Source organism: Callorhinchus milii, unplaced genomic scaffold (assembly GCF_018977255.1).
Source record: "Callorhinchus milii isolate IMCB2004 unplaced genomic scaffold, IMCB_Cmil_1.0 Scaffold11, whole genome shotgun sequence".
NCBI lineage: Eukaryota > Metazoa > Chordata > Chondrichthyes > Chimaeriformes > Callorhinchidae > Callorhinchus > Callorhinchus milii.
The window spans coordinates 5,257,403-5,278,164 of record NW_024704752.1 but is presented as its reverse complement, the minus strand read 5'-3'; the positions used below and the strand labels follow the sequence as shown (position 1 = coordinate 5,278,164).

At 44.0% G+C, this 20,762-nt stretch overlaps 3 protein-coding genes across 7 annotated transcripts in view; 2 read left to right on the top strand and 1 right to left on the bottom strand.

Moving 5' to 3' along the window:
- LOC103184467 (mediator complex subunit 12L) overlaps positions 1-20,762 on the bottom strand; it is a 160,316-nt gene that overhangs the window by 59,499 nt on the left and 80,055 nt on the right. The gene's annotated exons all lie outside the window — the stretch shown is intronic.
- Positions 3,915-9,319, top strand: LOC103184464 (P2Y purinoceptor 13). The gene is made up of 2 exons (XM_007902472.2): positions 3,915-4,359; positions 8,253-9,319. The coding sequence occupies exon 2, from the start codon at positions 8,267-8,269 to the stop codon at positions 9,269-9,271; it is 1,005 nt and encodes a 334-aa protein (XP_007900663.1). The 5' UTR covers positions 3,915-4,359; positions 8,253-8,266; the 3' UTR covers positions 9,272-9,319.
- Positions 18,058-19,459, top strand: LOC103184465 (G-protein coupled receptor 87). The gene has a single exon (XM_007902473.2). It carries the CDS (start codon positions 18,072-18,074, stop codon positions 19,056-19,058), a length of 987 nt encoding a protein of 328 aa, XP_007900664.1. The 5' UTR covers positions 18,058-18,071; the 3' UTR covers positions 19,059-19,459.

The window sequence follows — 20,762 nt, the reverse complement described above, 5'->3', positions numbered from 1 at the left end:
TCCATGATCGATTGTGGGACATTGCTGTGCACAATTGGCTGCTGCATTCTGCCCACAAAATACACAGTCAATCCACTTTACAATATATTCTGTGATCGCTTTGACACATCACAATGATGCAATAAGGCACTACATCAAATGCAAGGATTATAATTATTATTATTAATGCACCCTAAGGGCCATGATTTTGCAACACAAAAGTAACATTGATATTGATGCCACGCTGTACACACCAACCCAGTAAGTGGCAAGACCAGACTGAAGGATTCAGTCAGACCTGGGCTGTTCCCACCAGGCGAGGTAAGGTAACTCAATGGTCACATTTGCTGCAACTGTCCATCTGACAGGGCGAGGATGTGCAATGACCAACTGTATAGGGCCTTGGTGAGACCGCAACTGGAGTATTGTGTGCGGTTTCCTTATTTAAAAAAGGACATACTTGCCCTCGAGGGGGTGCAGCGTAGATTCACTCGGTTAGTTCCTGGGATGAGGGGACTGACCTATGAGGATAGTCTGAATAAACTTGGGCTATATTCTCTAGAGTACAGAAGAATTAGGGGAGATCTTATTGAAACATATAAGATTCTTAAAGGGTTGGATAAAGTAGACACTGAGGGACTGTTTCCCCTGGTAGGAGAATCTATAACCAGGGGTCACAGTCTTAAAATTAAAGGTCAGCCTTTTAGAACAGAGTTGAGGAAACATTTCTTCACTCAGTGGGTCGTGAATTCTACCCCAGAAGGCTGTAGATGCTCAGTCCTTGAACATCTTCAAGGCTGAGACTGATAGATTTTTTAAAAAAGAGGGATTAGGGGATAGGGGATAGGGCAGGTAATTAGAGTTGGGTCTGAAGATCCGGTTCGAGGGGCCGAATGGCCTACTCCTGCTCCTAATTCTTATGTTCTTATGTTCTTATTATCCATCAAATGTAAAAACTGCACTCCAATCCTGAATCCAGATCCAAGCAAAACTGCAGTTTCAGTGAGAGACTAATACAAAATATTTTGCCTTAAAGAGCGTGACTAATTCGCAAATCCCAACACTTACAATTTGCAATATGTGGAATGAACTATTTCATAACCTAAAGCCAAATCTGATGGCACAATTAACCAGTCAAATATGTCTTAATATTGTGCAAGAACAATTAAAGTGAATGTAACAAATTTTAAAAAAGGCAGAACTTGCTTTTATTAGCTTCTTATCATGTTGAAATAATCTCTAAGCACTTCACAATAGTTACTCCCAAGTGTAGTGATTGTGTATTTGTTGGCAAATGCAACAGCCATTAGGCCAGAAAGTTCCCACAAAGTGCTAGGAAAGACAACAACCGCATTTATATTGCACCCTTTTAGGTAGAATGTCTCAGAGAACTTCACCGAGCACTGACCAGTTTGACAATGTACTAATAATCCTTGCAGTTGGTACAGTACCTCTCACATCAGGCGAACCTCCCAAAGTGCTTCACAGGGATACTTATTGCAAAGCGGAGTGACTGTGTGTAATTTTGTGTGCTAATGCTGTAGCCAATTTGCACACAGCAATGTCCCACAAACGACCATGGAGTGAATGACCATTTTTTTTATTTTGGGAGATTGTGGCCCAGGACACCGGGAAACACTCCCTTCTCTTTTCCAATCATGCTATAGGAATCTTTACCATCCACCTGAACAGGCAGACGGGACCTTGGTTTAATGTCTTATCCAGTGGTTTGGATCACTCTAATCCTTACATTTGATACAGAGCTTATCACATAGGGAAGCTGTCTTAAAGTGCTTCACAGAATATATTGTAAAGTTATACAAGCAGCCTCGCCTCTGCAGATGCTACCCACAAACCCAGTAAATGCAGGGTCATGATATTTATGGCAGCAATTTAGTCATGGCTGCTGAGCAGACCCAAGTGGTTGCAGAGAACAGCCTTTTATTGTGGTAACTTGCTAAAGATACTGCGCTCAGTGTTGTGCCAAGCATGTTGTGGAGGTGGCTAAGCTTAGGCAGAGAATCATAGCATTGTTAAGATCAATATCATGCATGGCATCAGAATATCATACCCCCAGATACAATCACTTAGTCGTCAGCTAATTGTTCACTGATCTTTACAAGTGATGCAGGGCCTCTCATGTCAAAAATACTTGAAGCATTTCACCGGCAATTGTTGTAAAGTGTAGTGGCTGTGTAGTTGTAGGTGAACACAGTGGTCAAATCTGGACACAACAAACAGCCATGAAATGGATGATCACCAACCCTTTGGTTATCAGTTTGGGAATCTGACAAGTGCGGGTTTGAGTCCTCACCACACGGCTCTCGCAGGTATCAGGAATCCTTGCCAACAATAAGACAAGCAACACAGCTCAGCATGAAATGCACAGAACCGGAGACATTCACAGCACAGGAGGCAATTCGGCCCATCGTACCTGTGGGTAATCGCTGAACGAGATCCTATCTACCTCCGCTCAGCGGGCACTGACCTGCTCTGTGCCCTCCGCCCTGCCCGCGCCACCATTGGTGATCGGGCCTTCAGCCTTCTTGCCCCACCCCCTCAAACTCTATCCCAGAAATCCTCCATCTTACCCCCTCCCTTGCCTCCTTCAAGGACCATCTCAAGACCTTCCTCTTTGACCGTGCCTTCAGTCACCATCCCTCTCCCCTACCCCTCTTGATTCCAACCACCAGCTCAGGTGCAAACCCTTAGTTATCCACTGCTTTGGGACGTCCTTCTGATGTGAAAGGCACTGTGCAAATGTAAATTTGTATTTGTTATCCATCTAGTCCCACTCTCCTGCATCTCTTCCCCTCGCACCCTTTTCATATTTTTATATACATATCTAGTTTTCTCTCAAAGGTTGTGCATTCTATATTCAAATAACTAACTTGGTGTAGAAGTCTACCTTTTAATCTCTCCTTTTTATCAATATGCTGCCCCAGTTTTACCACATGAACACAAAGCACAGAACAAGACTTTTAACTCATTAAAGGCAACAAGAGCTCAGCTTTCTTTAGTGTGTAGGACTCTCTAGCATTGCTAGCATTTTCAGGCTGCCTCAGTCAGTCGCACTGCAGTCCAGTGCTCACTTTCGGTGATAAACTAACCTGAGCTCCCACCTGCCAATTCTTCACGTGGATGCTCCAACATTATTGGAAAATAGAACAGAGTTTCTCCCAGTGTCTTGGCCAGCAATGGCCCTTTCATATCACGGACATCCCAAAGCAACAATCCTCAGGTAAACTCGTCATTCACTTCATGGCTGCTTGTTTGCAAAAAAAGAAGTTACTGTTACACTTGACGCACTTGGCAGCAAATTCTTGTGAAGTATTTCGAGATGTTTCAACAATACTGGGATTGTGTAAAATGCAAGAATTATTATATTATTGTCCAGCAATTTCTGCCATATTTCTGACTGAGAAATTCTTAATAAATACTATATTCTTTTCAAACTCAACATCGCTCACTGTCTCTCCCCTACACAAACTTCAGAACAGATTCCTCGCTTCTGAGGAAACAAACTTGCCTTGAGAGCGAGAGGACCCGAGAGGGCAAAAGCTTAGGCAAGTTTCCTTACTCCATGCCTCTGTTTACCCAGCAGTAAGAATCCGGTTGTTAGTTGATTGGTGGATCGTGTTCGGGGGTAATAATCCCATCAAAAGCAAATAAATTTAAATACTAATTTGGTCACTCAAACCATGACTGTTTGTGGGTCACTGCTGAACGCAATTGGCTGCCGTTTCACCCACAAAATATATAGACGTCTCAATGACATGAAAAAGCACAATATCAAATGCAAGGATTATTATTACTACTAATATTATTATACTGAATATACCACAAGTGACTTTTCATTCTGCTACAGTTCTTTTTCTGACTCGTTTCCTGAGTCTGGCCAGTGCCAGAGAGAGAGAAAGATTGGTATCAGCCCATAAAGAGAGAGAGAGAGACTGTGGTCTCTACCCAACATTGGCGATAGGAGTGGTTACTAATCATGGCCAATACAATTCAGTTCTTTTTTGAGGAGAGTATTTCTAGCCGAGGTCTGCAGAACCTGCATATGTGCCTCCTAAATCAGGAAGCTTAATGTTTGGACGTTAGTAAAATTTCAAGTGACTTCCATACAAAGGCTTCCTTTTGCATTCTACTTCAGAGGCTGTTCTCCAGTTGCTGGCTGGTGAGTCAGGGATAGACCCAAGAGAGGGGAAGGCTCGTGTGAGGCAGCATTTGCACCAAGCCTGGAATTTGGGCAGCAACTGGTGACCAAATCTCAAAGCCAGTTTGCCAGAAGATACCTAAAGCATTTAGAGAAACACATTTCAGGTCACAGATTCGCTCACTCGGACCAAAGGAAACTGCCGAAGTCTCGCTGGACATGTAAGTAAATCACTCTCCAACTGTATCATATAGAAATGTGCGGTTCAGGAATGTCAGGGTTTGGAATTCAAATGGATATTGAGGTCAGATTAATAATAATAATAATCCTTGCATTTGACATAGCACTATATCACGTCTTCGAGACGTCTCAAAGCGCTTCATAGAATATACTGTTAAAGTGAATTGACTGTATATTTTGTGAGCAAAAGTCGGCAGCCAATTGCGCATATCAGCGTCCCATAAATAATAACCCTAACGCTAAGCTCAAAAGGGAATTGGATAAACAGCTGATCAGCAAAAAAAATAGGGAGTTTGGGAGAGAGCTGGGAAGCGGATAAATAACAAAAGGTGATTAGAAAAAAAAAGGGGGGGACGCAGTGGCATAGATACGGTGGACCTCTTTCTGTTCAGGAACTTCTCAAAGAGTTTCGTAGAAAAGTGTATTCACGGACAAAACTGGCAACCACAAATAGCCATGAAATGAATGACCAACTTATATGGGGAATTGCTGGCTAGGACCCTGGAAGGAATTTGCTTCTCTTTTCCAGTAGCGTCATTGGATCTGAACAGGCAAATACAACCTTGGTTCAATGTCGCATCCTTAGAACGGTGCCTCTGACAATGCCACCTCCCAGGACTGCACTGGAGGGTTAGGAGTTAGTCTGTACTGTGAGTGCCTGACAGAGGTCTTGAATATACAAACTAAATGAAGCAACTGCCAGATAATCCAGAGTTCTGCAGCTCGTGTCCTCTCCCTCACCAGGCTCCGTGGCCATATCACCCCCTCCCTCGCCCGGCTCCACTGACTCTCCATCCCCTAGAGGATAGAGTTCAAAATCCTCGTCCTCCCCTTCAAGGCCCTCCACAGCCTTGCTCCTTCCTACCTCTGTGACCTGCTGACTCCCTCCACTCAGCAAGCTCCAGCCTGCTCCACGTCCCCTGCCCGTCCCACACCACCATCAGCTATCGAGCCTTCAGCTTCTCCCCCTATCTTCTGGAACTCCATCCCACAGTCCTTTCGTCTTGCTCCCTCCTTCAAAGCCTGACCATGTCAAGATCCTCCTCTTCAACCACGCATGAGGCCACCCTCCTATCCCTACCCTCAAGCCCTCCACACCCCCCCACCGATCCCAACTCTCTGCTCAGGTCCAAATCCCTGACTGTCCAGCGTCTTGGGTCATCCTCCCGACATGAAAGGCGCTATACAAATGTAACTTGTTATTGTTGGTGATAAAGAGCCTTCCAGAAACACACTCATATCATTTTGTCTGAAAATGGCTCAAATTGAGGTGTTGATGTTTTGGGTTCAGACTTGCTCCTGAATGTTGCCATCTAACAAATGCAGCAGTAAGAAGAATACAGATTTAGCTCAAGCTGCCTCAGCAAGTGTCAACAAAAATTGCACTGGGGACACTTGCTGAGGCAGCTCAGAGCGACTCATTGAGTAAGTTTCCTTACCCCACATGCTCTGCTTACTTTGCAGTAAGTAGGAACCCGATTGGGGTTAGTTGATTGGCGGACTGTGTTTCAGGGATAATAATCTCTCAAAATATAATAGAAGAGTTTTTCCCAGTGTCCTACGAACAATGCTCCAGATAAATTGGGCATTCACATCACGTTTGCAGGACCTCGCTGTGTGCAAATTAACTGCCGCCGTTATGTAAAGAAACTCTTTACTTCAACAAGTTGTCAGCAATTCCCTGTGATGTGCTTTGAGATGTTTTGACGTTATAGCTGCTGTATCAAATGCAAAGAAAATCCTATCACTGTGACCAGCCTACAATCCGATAGAGTGGTGGTGATAATGGCTCCAGCACAAAAGACACTTCCTACTGTAAAGGAAACCGAAAGCTGTGCGGCACCTATTCTTCCTTATTTTATATTAATAAACTTTAAACGCAGACAGTGCAGCTTAAGCTAGCAACTGTCTATGAGACTGATATTCACAGGTGCATATTGACCCACTTCACACTAATTTGGGTAAGGCCCCGTCAACAAAGTGGGCACCCTAAGCAATAGCGAATGATGGGGGCTGGTCCACAATTATATTATGAATCCAAAGAAGTGACAGATCTAAATAACTTCTAAATGACTTCCCAAGGCCCTGGACAATCAGTATTTCGGACCCGAGCTGGGGCTCAGGATCGGGTAGGGTGGAGGGCAGGGGGAGAAGAAGGATTATCGAAAGCACGGTCGAAGAGGAGGTTCTTGAGACGGGTCTTCAAGGAGGCAACAGAGGGGGCGAAGCAGAGGGACTGAGGGATGGAGTTCCAGAGTGTGGGGGCAGAATAGCTGAAGGCCCGCCCGCCATTGATGGGACGGGCGAGGCAGGGAACGTGAAGCAGGCTGGAGTCTTCTGAGATGATTCATTAGACATCAGTTTGTAAATATTTTCAAAGCTCTTGCTTCACAGAGGATTATTGTGAAGTGCAGTGACTAGATTAGTGTTGGCGAATGTGGCAGCCAATTTGCACACAGTTTCCCCCCAACTACCAAAGATCAATATATCTGGTGAATTGTCAGCCGGTACACCAAGAGAAACTCTCTCTTTTCCAATACAGTAGTATCACGGGATCTCTAACATCCACGTGAACAAGCTGATGGGACCTCGGTTTATCGTATCATCCGAGGGACAGCACCTCTGACAATAAGTGGACCTCTAGCACTGTATTTAGTGTAAGCCTAGACTGTGAGTCTCCAAGTGCTGACATGGGGCACGTTATCAATCTGGTCATACCAGTTGACTAAACTCCATTAAGACTATTAAACTGTTAAGTGGTGCGCAGTCAGTCAAGATCCAATACAGACATTCACACTTCTTGATGGTGAATAGACTGCAAGCTATTATTGGGAAATAACTAAGACGCATTTCTCAATATGATTCACACTGTGTTCATATCCTGACTCCTTCTGATGGATCCACTGCAACCAGTTTGAAAGAAGCAAAAGGAGATTCTGAGGAAATCAGAGCTACCAAATTTACATTGCATTACTGCCAGTTAATAATCATAAATTATTAATCCTTGCATTTGAAGTAGCGCCTCATCACGTCTTTGTGGCGTCGCAAAGCGCTTCACAGAATATACCGTAAAGTGAATTGACTGTATATTTTGTGGGTGAAGTTACAGAATGTCACAGAATACTGAATCGAATTGTAACTATAGTGCTGGGGCAACAACATCAAATGCTAAGTCTTAGGAGAACAGGGCTGTCCTCCTGAAATCTACGAGGTTGACTTCAACCTTGTGCTGAGAGAGCAGTAAACATACAGCCTGCTTCAAGCCACTTGATCCAACACTGTATCTCCAAACTCGAAAGTTTCCTGCCTCAGGTTTCTGGTATCTCACAACCTTCCACTCAGAGTGTAGAATGGATGGTATAATGGTGAGAGTGGGGCCCCTCTCTCTAACTCTCTCCATACATGTTGCCTGACCTGCTGAGTGGAACCAGCCACTTCTGTTTTATTTCAGATAATTAGAACTGGGATATGGATGAGTAGCTTCATTAGGGGAATGACCACAGCAGTACTACAAGGTGTCCACTGGTCTCCTGCTGTGTAGATTTCTGTGGTGTGAGGATGAAAGCCACTGTATAAATGGAAGCTGGTGTAGTTTCTATGATTAGCTCTTCCTGTGTCAGTTCTGAGTAGATGTCCCCATGTTAGTGAAAAGATATATTATATATATATACACACATACATACACACACAATAAAACCAGATTGATACAGTGATAGGGGTATGGTAGGGCGTGATTTCTGGATAGATGCTATCAGATGGGCCAAAGGGCTTTCTTTATCCAGACCAACCTTGAGATTTTGTGACCTGTGTATTGGTCATTTGGGGCACCAAACCCATTGCATGTTAACATGACCACTATTTGTCTTCCCACCAGCAAAGAAAAGCAGGATGATGGATAACAGTAGCTCATTAAGAAATGCATCCTCTTCCGGTAGCTGTGTGCGCAACACACAGGTCACCCAGATACTGTTCCCAATCCTCTACAGTGTCCTCTTCATCGTGGGCCTGGCGCTCAATGTCATGGCCGCCAAGATATTCTTCCACATCCCGAGCACCAGCACTTTCATCGTCCTCCTGAAAAACGTTCTGTTCGCAGATGTCATCATGACCCTCACGTTCCCCTTCAAAATCACGAAGGACACTCAACTGGCCCCGCTGCAGCTGAGAGCATTTGTGTGTCGTTTCTCCGCCGTAACGTTCTACTTCACCATGTACATCAGCATCATTCTCCTCGGCCTCATCAGCTGCGACCGCTACCTGAAGATCACAAACCCCTTCGGGAAGTCATGCGTGCGGAGCGTGAGGTTTAGCAAGTTCCTATCTGGGGCGGTCTGGCTTACCATGTTCGCCCTGTCTGTGCCCAACATGATTCTGACCAACAAGCCCGTGAGACCCGACACAGCCAGGAAGTGCTCCTTACTGAAGAGTCCGCAGGGATTAATGTGGCACGCCACACTCATCTACATCTGCCAGTTCATCTTCTTTGGGGTCTTCTTGCTGATGGTCGTGCTCTATATCATTATATCCAGGAAAGTCTACGAGTCGTACGTCAAGTCACGGAGCTCCGACACAAAGGGTCGGAAGAAGACAAAGGTCAAAGTATTTGTCATCGTGGCTGTGTTCTTTGTGTGTTTTGCTCCCTACCATTTCGTCAGGGTGCCCTACACGCTAAGCCAGGTGGGCAAGGTGAGGGAGTGCTGGAAGCAGGACTTGCTGTATTATTTAAAAGAGATCACTCTTTGGCTGTGCTCCTCCAACACCTGCCTGGACCCCCTCATTTACATTTTCCTGTGCAAGTCTTTCAGACGGCGCTTAGCTAGACATGAAACAAACAGGTCAGAGAGCAGAGTAAACACCATACACGACAATGTGGCTAGCGAGTCTGCCTTGTAATACTAATCCTTGGATTTGAGGCAGCGCACCTTATCACGTCATCAAGATGTTTCAAAGCACGTCACAGGATATACTGTAAAGTGTAGTGACTGTGTAAACCCGAGAACTAATGTTGCAAAACCAGTGCTCAATTAATCTGTATTAACGCTACAAACATGTTAACCACTCCGTAATGTTTCTCTTCATTGGAATACTAGCGATATTAAAAATAATAGTTAATCATTTTTGAACTTGATGCAGTGCCTCTAATGTCAAAACCATTTACCACATTAACGCCATCTAATGTAGTTACTGTGTATTTGGAGATTTAAAGTTCACCTGAACAGGCAAATGGAATCGAGTTTCATCCAAAAGATGGCGTTGCTGACTTCGAGGCGCTCTCCCAGCGATGCACTGGAGTGTTAGCCTGTGCTCCAAGTCCCTAAATATGGTTGCTTTTGTTTCGCAGCAAAGAGTTCTCCGAATCACGGCCATTTTACAAACTACAGTTAAGAGACCAATACCTAAACAAAACAAGCAATCCGTTCTCAGACTACAACGGCGACATAAGGCACACAGACCGACCGGGATGGAGGTCACAGGTTCGAATCCCACCCGTTCTGTACCGAGTTACGGAGATAGATCCATGAGGTGAGAAAATACCAGACTGGGGCCAAGGAGAGAGCAACAGAACCTGGACTGCAACTCAAAAGCCGTTTGTTCTTTTCAAAGCCCCCAGGAGGTAAAGTAGTTTTTCCGACAGTGCTAATCATCTACCAGGCCTCCTCGCACCCCCACTCTCCCCGAGAAAAGAAATGATCAGCGCTCAGTGGTTAGCATGTTGAGTCTCCAGGAAGTGGGACTCATGGTAGAACAGTAACACTGATCTCAAACTGCTTGTGGGACACAAACCCACCCTAACTCTGGTGTTTACCGTACAGTATTAATTTTTTCTGAATAACTCACTCCCTCTCGTGACTGGAATGCTATTAAACCAGACCCTTACACTCTCTTACATACACACACACACACACACAGATACTAATAATAACCCCTGCATTTGATATAGCACTTTTCATGTCTGAAAGCACTTCATCTCCAACAATACAGTGCTTCACCATCACTAGAAACGGAGTGTTATCTTACACTGTAAGTTCTAAGTCCTGACATGGGGCTTAAACCACTACAGAGGAGTGTTGACTCGATTCCGACATTCCATTGTCAAACATGTCACCTTGCAAGAAGTTCAGCTCCAAGCAGGTCCCGCTTACCTTCCCACCGCTTACCAACCGCTGAGGATAGTCTCCAAGCCTCCAGCCTGGTGTCTCCTGTTTTGTGTCCATTCCTGTGTTTATCAGAGGCTGACTTCATGCCAAGTACGTCATTTAGTCTGTCTCCCCCACACTTACACACACCATCTTGTTCCCAAAAAATTACGCCAATGTTAATCCAAAACCCTTGTATCTTTGCTTCTACCATAAGACCTCATAGAAAATACAGATTGAAACCAAGGTCAGGATGTTTTCCTCATGCCGAGGGTTATAATAATACTTGCATTTGATATAGCGCCTTATCGCGTCTTCGAGATGTATCAAAGCGCTTCACAGAATTGAGATGTGGAACACTCTGCCCCAGAAATCTGTACAGGTATGTTTAAAAGAGGCTTGGGTCATAGTGGAATTAAGGAGCATGGCAAAAAGATAGGAAAGTGGGAGTAGAAGATCAGCTAGGATTGAATAAACTGATGGCAGAGGCTTGATGTTCTGAAGGGCTTCCTCCTGTTCCTAGGTTCTCAGAAGGCCATTTAGCCTTTGGAGTCTATGCTGTTGCCAGCTCTTCAGCTGAAGCTTTCTGCTCCAATCCCACACTCAAATAAAACAAAATCCAACAAGTTCCACACCCAGGGATAGTGTAGCCTGAAATATTGTCACTCCCTTAGCTTCGAAATGCGCCTATAATGCTTGTCAAACATTTGACCCGTATGTTGGCACTTGGGTGAATTTGGCATTTGAGTAAGTTGTCTTCACATGAATTAGTTCTTTCTGTAATAGTGCAAGTTGCAGTACATTAAGTGCAGGCTGCACCGAGTTCACACATCGCTGGAGGAACACACACGTGGATATCACTTGAACTGCAGTCGGGAGAGGAACTTACTAAATAAAATGCTCACATAGCACACATTGCTTAAGACCTTCACTATAAAACTGGCATCAGAGTTCAAGAATTCAAGAATTCAGTGAAAGTCATATGAGTTTAAAAGAAAATTATGATTAAATTAGCTTCATGTGAAAGACAAAGGCTTCTTTAATTTTTCTTCTTGCATTTTTATAATAAATTTACTGATGAAATTATTTCACTTGTGGTTTTCTTTGCTCATTATTGCTCAATGTATAAACTTTAAATCTGTGAACAAAAGCTTAAAAGTGGACAACTCTTGTAATTTGAGCTGGGATGTTTGGACGTGAGATCAGTAAACATTTGTTCATGCAGAGAGAGAGTGGAACGCACAATCCCAGAGAGCTACAGAGAAAGGCAGGATATTTAAAATGGTGGTAGATAATACTTGATAAGTAAGGCTTATGAGGAAAATGTGGGGAAATGTAATTAAATGATCTGCCATGATCTGATAAAGTGGGGAAACAGGCTTGATGGGCTGAATAGACTCTCTTTGTTCCTATGAAACTAATCCTTGCATTTAACATAGCGCCTTATCATGCCGTCAAATCGCTTCACAGAATATATCGTATAGGCTATATATTTTGTGAGCAAAATGTGGCCAGCAATTACACACAGCAGTTGTCACAAACAGTCATGGATTGAGTGGTCAAATTATTATCATTTATGTATTTATTTTCGGAGGGATTATTACCCCCGGAAAGTGATCCACCAATCGACTAACACTCGGGTTCCTAGGTAAACTAGGTAAACAGAAACGTGTGGAGTAAGGAAACTTGCCCAACCATGGAATCAAACCCGGGTCCTCTCGTTTGCGAGGCGAACAAGCTAATCACTATGCTATGGGATTCCACAAGTTGATGAAGTTATGCTTTGGCTTTCAGAGCAGGTGAAATCAGCGAAAGCCATTTAAATCAGACAAAACAAACACTGAACAAGAAGTTTGTCATTCAGTGAGGTAAATCCACAGAGCACCCAAAATCGAGCGTGGTCTCCCCTCCCACTCCTCCATGACCTGGAGAACAACAACTTGCCTTTACACGGCGCTCTTCACACCGGATAGCGCCTTGGAACACTGCACAATGGTGGGGTTCAAAACCCAGTGGGGGAGAGGAGGAGGCAATCGTAGGTGCAGTCGAAGGAGTAGGTCTTAAGGAGGGAATTAAAGATGTAGGAAGAGGGGCCAGGGTGGAAGGATAGAGCCCGGGAGTTCCAGAGGATCCGGGCGTAGCGACTGGGAGTGTAGAGGGATCAGGGATGTGCAGGAGGAGGTGAGCAGTGGAATTGGGACCAGCTCTATATACTTAATCGCTGAACACAAAAAGCAACAGATTAAAATCAGAGAATATTCATTCCACCATGGAGTAGTTTCATTCTCCTCTCCCACCTGGCACTTGTAGCACAGAAAGGCAGGTCCTGAGTTTAACATCTCATCCAAAGAATGGCACCACCAACAATGCACCACAACCCAGCACTTCAGTGGCAGATCTGCCTGCTTAGACTGGGTGAGTTATTATAATAGAAATCCTTACATTTGGTATAGAGGGTTTCACGTCAGGAGGACATCCAAAGCGCTTCACAGGATTTACAATAAAGAGGAACCCAATTTTGAACCCACAAGCTCTCTGTTGTAATTATGTAGTGTGAAAAGTTTTCCCCATTTCCAGCTGCACTTGGTTATTCACCTCATGCCTGTTTGAGCGACATTGCTGAGCCCAAATTCACTATCGCTTTCATCCACAAAACACACTTAGCTCTGTATCCGTGAAGAGCTTTAAGATGTCCACTTGCCGTGAACAGCTATACCAAACGTAAGGATTATTATTTTCAGTCATCTAGTGCACTAGTGTTAATCATGAGCGGGTTTGTATGGGTCTGTAGAAATGTTTTACAGTCCAACCCAGTATTTCTCTTCTGCAAAATTCCTGAGAAGCTCTTGGGATCAAGTTCTGGGTTTTAAAATCTAAATTAGATCTAATTAATTTTCCACAAGTCTACAAATAGTTTTCACTTAGGAAAGCAAAGACACACTGTGAGACACAGCTTTTTTTTTTGAAAAACCCTGTAGGGTTTGGCTAGCAATGTATTAAGATGAAAATCTGTTCCCAAAGTACTCCACTCACTCTGCCTAGGTCAATGCATTACTTCAGTAATATATTCTGTTACTTGGAAGAATGGCTTGAGTAATGTTCCGGAGGAAGTATTAACACTCCAAGCCCAACATCCTAACCCACATTGGCTCACAGCGTGGGTGGGAACTGCACTAGTCCTTGGGCAATGTTCCGATCCTCATTACGTCATGTAGTCACAATAATGAGAAAAGTGGCACAGAGGAGATGCCTTCGAAAAAAATGTTTTCTTTATAAACTTACTGGAATTGGGGAGTAGATGTTTGGATAACCGTTGGTAGAGTTTAACCCGTAGAGTCTCCTTCCTTGAATCATGCACGAGCGATCAGCACAACAACAACAAAATTACATTTGTAAAGCACCTTTCGCATTGGAAGGACATCCCAAATAAGCACATAGATACTTGGGAAGTAATAATAATAATAATCCTTGCATTTGATATAGCGCTTTAAAGGAATATGGAGAAAAAGCAGGAAAATGGGTTTAAAAACTTTGCCGTGACATGGACAGATTGGACCAAATGGCTTGTTCTGTGCTGTACATTCTTTGAAATGATCAAAGAAACTGACAGGGCAGGCTTGACGAACCCAATGACCTCCTGTTCCAATGTCCCCATGCACATCAAAGCCTTACGTTACATTGCCTATTTCCAATGCCTAGAGCCATAGTTCTTAAGTCATGAGACTCTGCTGCTCAACTGTTGACATTGCCTTCTTGCCACTGATGGCTATGTGAAAGGACCAAGATAAGTAAAAGTCTCATTCCTACAAACAACACTATGGTTAGGGTATGGGTGGCATGATTGTGGTTTCTTGTGTTGAGAGAGTTTGCACATTACTACAGGTTGCCGGATAGTATCTTTGGAGAGTTACTTATTGTGACATTCACATTCAGACCACAGATTATCCTCGGATAACTCAAAGCACAGTTTTCAAAAATAAAAACTTGAAAACAAGTCACATCAACAGAAACCACGATTCTTGAGATGGTTAATGTGACAGAGGTGAAGGAAAGCAGTCAAGGGTAGAAGTAGAAAAGCAGATTTGGGTGTAATCCATGTACACGTGGAAGTCAATCCGGTGTCTGCTGATGACGTCACCAAGAAAGAGCATATAGATAAAAGGAGGACAGAGGAGGGAAATGGTTGAAAGCCCACCTGCCAACTGTGGGGACATAAAGCAGATCAGTGTGGCCGATGGAGGTCACAGGAGTGTGGGATGGTGGGGGGGAGACATTGTGGAAGGAATTGTAGGTGAGAATGAGGATCTTGAACTTGATGCAGTAGGGGATGGGGAGTCAGTGGAGCCGGGCGAGGATGGGGGTGACAGGCTCTTGAAGTCTGGTACAAAAGAGGACACGGTTGCAGATATCTGGATAGCCTGCAGCTTGTATAGGGAAGAGCTGGGAGTACGGCAACCATAGTGTTCGTGTAGTCAAGCCTGGACACGATAAAAGGGTGGATGAGTGTCTCAGCGACCCGGGAGGAGAGGTAGTGGCAGAGAGTTTCAGAAATGTATCAGAAACCTGAAAGGGTAAGAGCATCAATGTGGGGTTTGAAAGATATATGGGAGTTAAAGGCACCAGCTCTGCGAGGTGGAGTGTGCATTCACATAGGTTGATGCTGTCAAACACCTGAGGTGAGAAAGAGTTGACCGGAACCAAGCAGGAGAGCTCTGTATATCCGGTGAAGTCCTTTTGAGATGCTCTCCCATCGCAAAACACCCTACATCGAATATACGGATTATTAAATGCCAAAATAAATTAATGCGAACACTAGTTTGGGAGGAAATAGCCAAATCTCGTTGTTCGCTCTCCTCACTGCCTACGCACAGAGCATGTTCATACTCATTCTGAAAAGTAACTAACTGACAAGTCTGGACAGCGCTGGGTGTGGGTGGAGGAGTGGAGCCAGCAGACAGAAAAATGCTAAACAAAGATCAGAATCAACAAACCTCTGTCCAGAACAAGGACTGATTATAGGAGCACGAGAAACAGAACCTCATTCCCTTGACAGATGCAGCGGGAATTTAGCTGTCTACAGAAAGCCACTTCACCAGGACACTTGCCGGAGTAACCATCAGAGAAGGTAAACTTTTTAAGATGCTTGTTTTCTTTTCTTTTGACTGAAGTGCCGTCCTTTGGATGAGACATTAAACGAACCGTGCCTGCCTGTTCAAGGAGATGGTAAAGATCCCATTACACTATATAAAAAGTAGAGTTTATCCCAGTGTCCCTGGCCGACAATCTTCAATTTTGCTCTCCCGGTGTCCTGGCTAACAATTCACCAAAATAAAATTGGTTGTTCACTCTACAGCTTCTTTGTGGGACACTGCTACGTGCCACGTTTCGTCCACACACAAATAAATTTGTTCCTATATTCTGCCAAGTACTTTGGGATGTCTCAACTGCACGATAAGGCACTATATCAAATGCAAGGATTATTATTATTTACAGTAAATGCTATGAAGCACATTGAGATGCCTTGACAACTTGATAAAATGCTGTATAATAATAATTATCCTTGCAATTGATATAGTGCCTTATGTCTTTGAGACGTCTCAAAATGCTTCACAGAATATACTGTAAAGTTAATTGACTGTATATTTTGTGGGCGAAACGCAGCAGCCAATTGCGCACAGCAGTGTCCCACAAATAGTCGTGGATTTTTATTTATTTTGAAGGAATGATTACCCCCGGAAAAGCGATCTGCCAATCGGCTAACAACCCCGGGTTCCTGCTTACTGCTAGGTAAACAGAGGTGTGTGGAGTAAGGAAACCTGACCAATGTTTCGCCCTGTCAGGAATCGAACCCAGGTCCTTTCTCTTGCAAGTTGAGCACTCTAACCACTAAACTATAGGACTGTGTCAAATGTGAGGATTATTATATATAATTACTTCCGACATTGTATCTATTGTTCTAAATTAAGTATTCCCTAATTTCCCGCATCCATAAACAATGAATACCACCCGGCTCACACTGTAGGTTTGGATGTGAATCTCACTGTAACAAGTCAATCTGAATTGAACTCTGTTCTCTTCCTACTCCAGGGTCTGTTGAAATACTGTATTTTGAACACTCCAGGAAGGGACTCTTCTTACTGTTGCTAAAGAATTAGTCACGCACTTCAACACTCAGAACAGCTTGCTCTTTCACGCACAGTAACCTCTGGAAACACGGACAAAGTAGGTGTAGGAGGGAGTAGACTCAAACACAGATAAAGAAATAGGTGAGAAATAGAAAGAGAGAGAGAGGGTGCAAGGTGGAGGGATTTTGAGGGGAGAGTTCACAAGATCCCAAGGTGCGTTTGGATAAGAAAGCCCTTTGGACCATCTGGTCTCCTCGTTCCAGAATGACCATCCTAATGTCTTTCCATCACAGCATCAAGCTGTAAAGAAAAACTTCCTGTTATCTGTCCTCAAATTCAAATCCAGGCATATCATATCAAATCAAAATGCAAGGATTATTAAATTGGCTTTGAAATTCTAAATCCATGTCCTCTTGGTCCTCCATCTTGATGCATCCTCAAGTATTGTTCTGGGTTTATTTTTCAATCTCATTTAAAATGCGATACACCAACATGGGACTTAAACTAACAAACATTTTGACCCGAGTGGTAACATTAGAAAGTTTAGCCCCTGTGTCTGGGCAAGTACTAGTGATCTTTCAACAGCCCTGACGGAGTGTAAAGAGAACATCGCTCATAGCACTTTGGTGTGCTAGAAATCGCACTTACAGACATTGCATAAATAAAATGGTGGGGCTATTGAATAGCCATAGTGATGACTTGGAATTATAACTGCCCAAAGAGCAAAGATTTCCAATATATCAAAAGCATCAGCTTCTCATCACGACAGCTGCAGAACAGCAGATCATGTTGCATTCATGTGGACCTCTCCTTGTCAGGGCTGCTCATCTCTAGTGACCATCTGACTCAAACTACTGAAGAGTAAATGAATAGTTATTTTGCCCGCTGCAAAATTAAATCAAAATACAAACATTTTTCTGAATGCAAGACAATTTTTAAACCACTTTACTGTATCTCATTGGATCGCAAGTCTAACAAAGTGCAACTGCAGTTAAGAAATTTTATTAGATGATCAGATAGATCAACTACTCAACTAGCAGCTTCTCCTCAAACCACACACACCCACATAAATACTTGCACACCCAAACACCCAACAGAGAGAGAGAGAAAAAAGCATAAAGTGAGAGAGAAGGGATGGCTGATGAAAGAAGGTTTGGTTAGCACTGTGACCATTTTGTATTTCACACGATGATCAATTATTCGCACTGATCCATATTTTACCTGGTGTGGATAATAATCCTTTCCTTACATTTCCTTGCATTTGATATAGCGCCTTATCTCGTCTTCGAGACGTCTCAAAGCGCTACACAGAATATACTGTAAAGTGAATTGACTGTATATTTTGTGGGTGAAATAATAATAAATACAATAATAAAAATCTGAGACAACTGACAATCTTTTTGTCCCCTCCCCATGATTGAGCAGGAAGAAATGAACGAATCAACCTCCAACTGTACATTGGTGGACAGCAATCTGAAACAGAAGGTCTTCCCTATCCTCTACTGCATTGCCTTCATCGTAAGCATCACACTCAACAGTCTGGCAGCCTGGATCTTCTTCAACATCAAAACCAAACGCAGCTTCACTCTGTTTCTCAAGAACCTGGTTCTTGCCGACTTGCTAATGACTCTGACCTTCCCCTTCAAGATCCTGAGCGACTCGGAGCTGTCGCCGTGGCAGCTGACATTCTTTGTGTGCCGCTACTCCAGCGTTGTCTTCTACATGAGCATGTACACCAGCATCATCTTCCTGAGCCTCATCAGTCTGGACCGATACCTGAAGATTGTTAAGCCCTTTGACAACTCCAAACTGCACCGCGTATCCTACGCCAGGAAATTCGCAGCCGGCGTGTGGCTGATCATGGTGGCCCTGGTGATGCCGAACATCATCCTGACCAACCAGGAGGCCACTGAAAAGAACGCAGTCAACTGCACCTCCCTCAAAAGCAACCTTGGCCAGATGTGGCACGTGGCAGTGAGCTACATCTCCATCACCATCTCCATCGCCAGTTTATTGATTCTGATCTTCTGCTACGTCTCCATATCAAAGGAGATCTACAACTCCAACAAAAGATTCAAGTGTTCCACCGAGAACACAAGAAAGCCACAGCAGAACATACTGAGCGTTGTGGCCGTGTTCTTCATTTGCTTCGTGCCTTACCACCTCTGCAGGATACCGTTCACGGCAAGTCAGATCAACCTGATCTCCAGTTGCACCATCAAAAACATCCTGTGGCAGGGAAAAGAGGCCACGCTCTTCCTGTCTGCCTGCAATGGATGCCTGGACCCCATCATTTATTTCTATATGTGCAACTCATTCAACCAGTTGCTGCTCAAAAAGCTTAACATTAAAACCAAGGTAGCCTCCGTGCAATTCCCCAACCAATCCAAGAGGTCGCAGGTGCGACAGTTCTATTAGAGCACGACTTGAGAAGCCACCTCAGTGAGCAATACGATCCTGGGACACTCAGCTTTGGGGCGATCGAAATGAGCAGCAGGTGCTTTACGGAAGACTTTGGGATTTCCGTTCCCGGTGATGTGCTCTATGTGAAAATGACATAAACCCATTCGGATTGCTGAGCCCTGCCCGTCCTAATGGGAGGTGACTGAGTCTGTCTGAGTGGAGAATTCTAAGCTGATCGCCGAATCATTGTCAAACCTAACGCACAAGGACCCAGTCACACCACCACAAACCCATTTGGAATCGGCTGTTTGATTGCTGCAACCGCAAAATAACCAGATGAGCCTTTGCTAAAAGTTGTGTGTGGACAGAGACACGAGTAGCCCCAACACTTGTTATGCCTGGTGTGACTGAGGGATTAAGGGATATGGAGATAGGGCTGGTAAATGGAATTAGGTTAGAAGATCAGTCATGATCTTATTAAATGGCGGGGCAGGCTCGAGGGACCGAATGGCCTACTCCTGCTCCTACGTCTTATGGTCTTAGGTGGTTAGGTGTGGGTGCTTGGACTCATGGTGCAGAATTTATTTGAAAGGTCCAATGCGTGTGTGAACACATCGTACCATGGTTGGGGGAGCAGTGGTAACACCCTACTCTACCGTTTCCTTTCATTCCAATTTTCTATTAAGCATAACAGGTGTAAAAAAAATCCCGGTTCCTTTAAGAATGTCATCACACTTCAGAGTAGGGTCACAATTGCACCAGCATTCTCGAGACATTTGCTCATCAAAATGATCCAATTACTTTTGTTTTTTTGGTCAGTGTCTGAGAACCATGGAAACCCAACACTGTGCTTAAGGGTATCCAAACCAGGCAAGAGTTCCACAGATGTATACCAAGTACACGTGGAAATTACACTGTGTCTGGAATGGAATGAACACTCTCTTCTCTCCCCGAAGGGCAGCATAGGCACAATTTGGCAAGAGCCAAGGCTTGGGGACCTCAGAGTCTGTGTTGTGGTAACTGCTGGAGGTCAAACCAGCTTAAACCACATGGCTTAAGAGCACTGTCTGGCAAGCTTCCTGAAGCTAGGAATCTGTTGGGGCTGGCAGGGTTAAAAGGACCACAGTACTGTTGGGTAAATTTTGATCGGATTTTGCTCCACTGTAAGATGATGCCGGTAAGGTCCAGAAATCAAGCAGAGACCATGACATCTAAGTTGGCCAGGGGACCTATGACTCAAATTCTCTCTCCGCTGAGGGATGGAGATGGGAAGAATTTAAAATGCCCACCTGGTCCTTAAAATCACAAAGGGAATTTACAATAGACACTCAACTGGACCTTTGAATGAGGAATGTAAGGGGAAAAATTACTATTTTTTTGAAATGGTTGCGATCAAGGTATTCTATGTCTACAGAATAAGTCATGGTTACAATTCCTCACAAGGTTTTCGAAATTTAATTTGTGCTAATCTCTATTTGCATACTGAGAAATTGCTCTAGGAATCTTCTCTGACACACCAAGGCCTTAATAAAATAAAAACTTCAGTACGCTTGACTACAACGGACTCAAAATTATCTCTGTTTACTATCTGTCCCAGGCACCCGGATTTACAGCATTGTGTGATCATTTTAATTATTCTGACTATCTCTCTTTCTCTCACTCTCTGCCTTTCTCTCCCTTGCTCGCTCACTCTTTGCCTTTTTCTTTCACTCTGCTTTT